Source organism: Pinus tabuliformis, chromosome 1_2, assembly GCF_031772625.1.
Source record: "Pinus tabuliformis cultivar Carrire ecotype Pingquan chromosome 1_2, CPIR1, whole genome shotgun sequence".
Lineage (NCBI taxonomy): Eukaryota > Viridiplantae > Streptophyta > Pinopsida > Pinales > Pinaceae > Pinus > Pinus tabuliformis.
Window position 1 is genome coordinate 1,123,997,271 of NC_142298.1, and position 4,452 is coordinate 1,124,001,722.

At 40.7% G+C, this 4,452-nt stretch overlaps 1 protein-coding gene across 1 annotated transcript; it reads left to right on the forward strand.

Moving 5' to 3' along the window:
* The first annotated feature begins 564 nt into the window (after positions 1-564).
* LOC149210094 (uncharacterized) lies at positions 565-1,194 on the forward strand. The gene has a single exon (XM_089398866.1). It carries the CDS (start codon positions 565-567, stop codon positions 1,192-1,194), a length of 630 nt encoding a protein of 209 aa, XP_089254992.1.
* Positions 1,195-4,452: the final 3,258 nt, after the last annotated feature.

Genomic DNA, 4,452 nt, shown 5'->3' on the forward strand with positions numbered 1-4,452 from the left:
TTCCCCATAAACCACCTTGGGGCCGACCTTCGTTTATATCCAATGCCAAGATTCAAGCTAGTATGGATGTAGTTGTTGGTCTCCAACTCACCATTGAACAGGTTCTTAGAGCATAGAATACCCCGGTATCCTCCCCCTCATGAAGCTACTCTCCTTTAACTGCGAAGGGTTAGCTATTCCTACCAAAAAACTAGCCTTTCGCAGACTCTTGTACATAGAGAAGGTGAAAGTAATTTTTCTTCAAGAAACACTTGGGTTAGATGAGAACATCATCGCATCACTCGAAGCAATGATCCCTAGATTCCATTTCCATGCCTTGGATATGAATGGGAGATCTAGAGGAATAACATTATTACTTGATCCCAAGCTGATCAAATTGAACAACATTTGGGTGGATATGGTAACATAGGGGCAGGCATTTTTTCATTTGAGGTATATCTTGACATTAGGCTGATCAATGTTTATGGTCCTTGTCATAATTGGACAACTTTCTGGGAACATCTCCTGCGATCCAGCCTCCTCCAAGTGGATAATATTATATTGGGGGGTGATCTTAATTGTTCAATGGGATATGCTGAATCTTGGGGACAAAATGCACAGATTGATACTCTATCCGACACATTTGAGGCCCTTCTTGAGGAGCATGGGCTAATTGATATCCCTTTGGCTCGACCTCAACCGACCTGGAGGAACAGGAGGACGGGGGATGCAATGTTGGCCTGGAGATTGGATCACTTCCTTATCAAGGAGCGACTATTAGGACAGTGTCATATCTACAGACAATGGGTTGGTTCTGGGGGCATGTCTGACCACTTGCCCATATATCTTGAATTCAGTGGCCATGTGCACAAACCCAAAGCACCTTTCAAATTCAATGCTTCATGGTTAAAGGATCCTGAGCACATCTGGCTTGTCACATACCATTGGAAGGCCAACCCTCCTAGTGCAGGAAGGAACATTTTGGAAGGGTTTGCTCATAATCTTATCAATCTCAAGTGTCTCTCTATGAATTGGGCACATAACAAGAGACTACGAGATGATGAAACCCTTCATAACATTGAATCTGAGATTGCAAGTTTGGAAGATGAGCATGGGCGTGGCTACCTGTCTACTGACCATAAGGAACACCTCACCTCCCTTGTAACACAAAGGGATAAAATTCTAAAGGACATGGAAGAATCGTGGAGACTCTGAAGCAGAGAAATTTGGCTGAAAGAAGGGGATGACAATACAAATTTCTATCATAAATTTTCTAATGGATGTAGAGTTATTAACACTATCTGGTAAATGACAAATGAGTAGGGAATTCAGGTACATTCTTTTCAAAATCTGGCCTCCCTTGGAACTTCACATTTTAGGAATCTCTACAGGGCACCCCGCAATGCTTCATTGGCAGAAATCATAAGAGTGGCCCGTTTATTCCCCCGCTTTGTAGATCAGGAGGATGTTGAGGACCTGATCAAGCCTATCTTGATGGGGGAGCTTGAGTCTACACTTAAATGGTTCAAGAAGGACAAGAGCCCCGGACCAGATGAATGGCCTGTGGAGTTTTATACAACTTCTTTTGATATTTTCGGAGAGAATCTACCAAAAATCATTGAAGATGGTCACACCTCGGGTCACATGTATGAGGCTTTCAATTCCACATTTATAGTGCTCATTCCAAAAATTGATTGTCTAGAATCCTTCAATGATTTTCGACCAATCTCGCTCTGCAACTGTATTTACAAAATCATAGCTAAAATCATTGCAAATCGCCTTCGTCCCATCCTCTCTGCACACATCTCATCCAATCAATTTGCCTTCCTTAAGGATCGCCAGATTCATGAAGCTATTGGAATAGCCTAGGAGGTCATGCACTCCATCAAGACAAAAAAACTGAAAGGTATGATTCTTAAGGTAGACCTTTCAAAAGTCTTTGCTCGTGCAAGCTAGTTATATCTTAGAATGATTTTAACTCATTTAGGCTTCCCTCCGGAATTCATCAATTGGATAATGTGTTGTATAACTAAAGTATCTTTCAGTGTTCTTATTAATGGCTTGGCTTCTCCATTCTTTCATTTGGAAAGGGGACTCAGACAAGGATGTCCCCTCTCCCCTCTACTATTTTTGCTTATCATGGAAGGACTTAGCAAACTTATACTGGAAGAATGCAAATTGGGCCACCTACAGGGTATCAAGATCACCAACAATTGCACTTTGACTCATTTATTATTTGTAGATGATGTCCTTCTTCTTCTTAATGGTGGTATTGGGGATTTGACAAATTTACATTTAGTCATGACACTATTCAGTATAGCCACAGGAATGGAGATCAATAATAGTAATCTACCATCACTACATCTGGATGTTCCCCTCACGAAATTCATTATGCCCTTCATAGGTTCTCCTTCACATTACACTCTATGGATGAAGGCCTAAAATATCTTGGGTATTAGCTAAAGCCTCAACACTACAAAATTGCAAATTGGATATGGTTGGTTGCTAAGATCGAGTGAAGGCTCAACATCTAGCATCACAAATATATCTCAAGAGTTGGCTGACTTGTTCTCATAAAATTTGTCCTGGAGGCTACCCTTGTATACTGGATTTCCTTGGCATGGATCCCAAGGGGCATACTCTCGTGAATACAAAATATATGTTGCAGATTCCTTTGGAAAGGTAGACATGAAGGAAGACTATTTTCTTTGGTTCCCTAGGAGCTGACTGCCCTACCCAAGAAATGGGGAGGGTGGGGCATTAAAAATCTTGTCACATTTCTCCTTTGCCCTTGCTGCTAAATTGGGGTGGAATCTTCTCACATCTCGAATATTATGGACTATGGTAGTCTCAAAAAAAAATATCCATCCTCATGGCATTATGGACTGGATCAGACTTCCCTCTTGGAGTAGAACATGCATATCAATTATATGGAAAGTTGTCCTCAACTCTATTTCCTATATTCGAGAAGAGCTAACATGGTGAATAAAATCAGGTTCCTTGGTTAGAGTTTATTTGGACTCATGGACAAGAAGTGGCAACGCATACAGGCTCCCACAGGAATTGATCACACATCTCACCAATTCAGGCATCTCTCATCTTGAACATATCGATGATCTTGAGAACAATAATCTATTTTCACAAGCTAGGAAACCTGATATACAACTAAACCTCCTTGATAACCAACATCAATATTGGGAATCATACATTAATGCACTCACTGAATCTCATATCAGGATCACAACAGGTGATGATGAAATGATCTGGGATTTGGCAAAACATGGGAAGTATACACCCAAGGATGGATACCCTATCATCTACTCGGTGCATCGACCACCTGTCCTTGAGAGGTGGTGGAGCCTTCTCTAGAAATTGAAAGCACCTCCTCGCTCTCAGCTGTTCATGTGGACAGTGCTCCGAAACAAATCCCCCACTGTGGATAATCTTATGAAACACTCTTTCAATGGTCCATCTTGGTGTTGTTTATGTAGACAAAGATTTGAAACTATAGAAAATCTCTTTTTGCTTTGCCTTATCACTTTGGAACTGTGGAATATGCTACTCATGACAATCCCCAATCATTTTCGATGGCATGGCAACTCTATACTAGAGGCCTAGGACAATTGGTGGGCGATGGTCAAGCCACAAAATGCTAGGAACATACCCATCCTTATATGATGGACCATTTGGCTAGCTAGGAACCAAATTATATTTTGTAACCTTACACCTAACTAGAACCTTATCTTTGCTCGCGTACAGTCCATATATAACCTTATTCCTGATGACGATTCTCCCAACACCAATCACACTCACATGCCCAAATCTATTGATAAAAACATTCCATGGGCATACTTCGATAGTTCTGCACAAGAGGAGGGATGTGGGGGGGAGTTGTTCTTCACCTATCTGACACTCATTTCTACAAAACCTATATGGGGTTGGGAAATGGAACCAACAACTTTGTTGAACTCATCACCCTTAGACACATTCTTCAATTTGCATTAGAAAAACAGTGTAGAAAATTACAAACTTTTGGGGATTCCAAGATCATAATCAATTAGTTCAACAACATTTCTATTTGTCATGCATATTCTCTGAGGCATATTTTGGATGAGGCACTTTTTTTTAAAGGCACATTATGACTCCATTGTTTTCCTTCATATATACAGGGAATGTAATCAAATTTCCAACTAGCTTTCCAAGGAGGTTGCGGTTCGGCCTAGGGGTACATTGATGATTCAGGAGTAGAGATATGGGGACCACTACTTGTACTACCATAGACCTTACATGGACATCAGAGAATAGGGGCCTGATGGGCCTGCTTTTTGTGTTTATTTTTATTTTCTCACAATACATATTCATATAACATTATGATGTATATATTGACAGATACACTATCAACATTCCCACTTGGATTTTTTTTGTACATTGTTTATTTTGAAGGCCGATTCACCCCAACTTACAACGTATACT

Coding starts and splice junctions, on each gene's coding strand:
- LOC149210094 (XM_089398866.1), top strand. CDS start 565: ATGGGATATGCTGAATCTTGGGGACAAAATGCACAGATTGATACTCTA.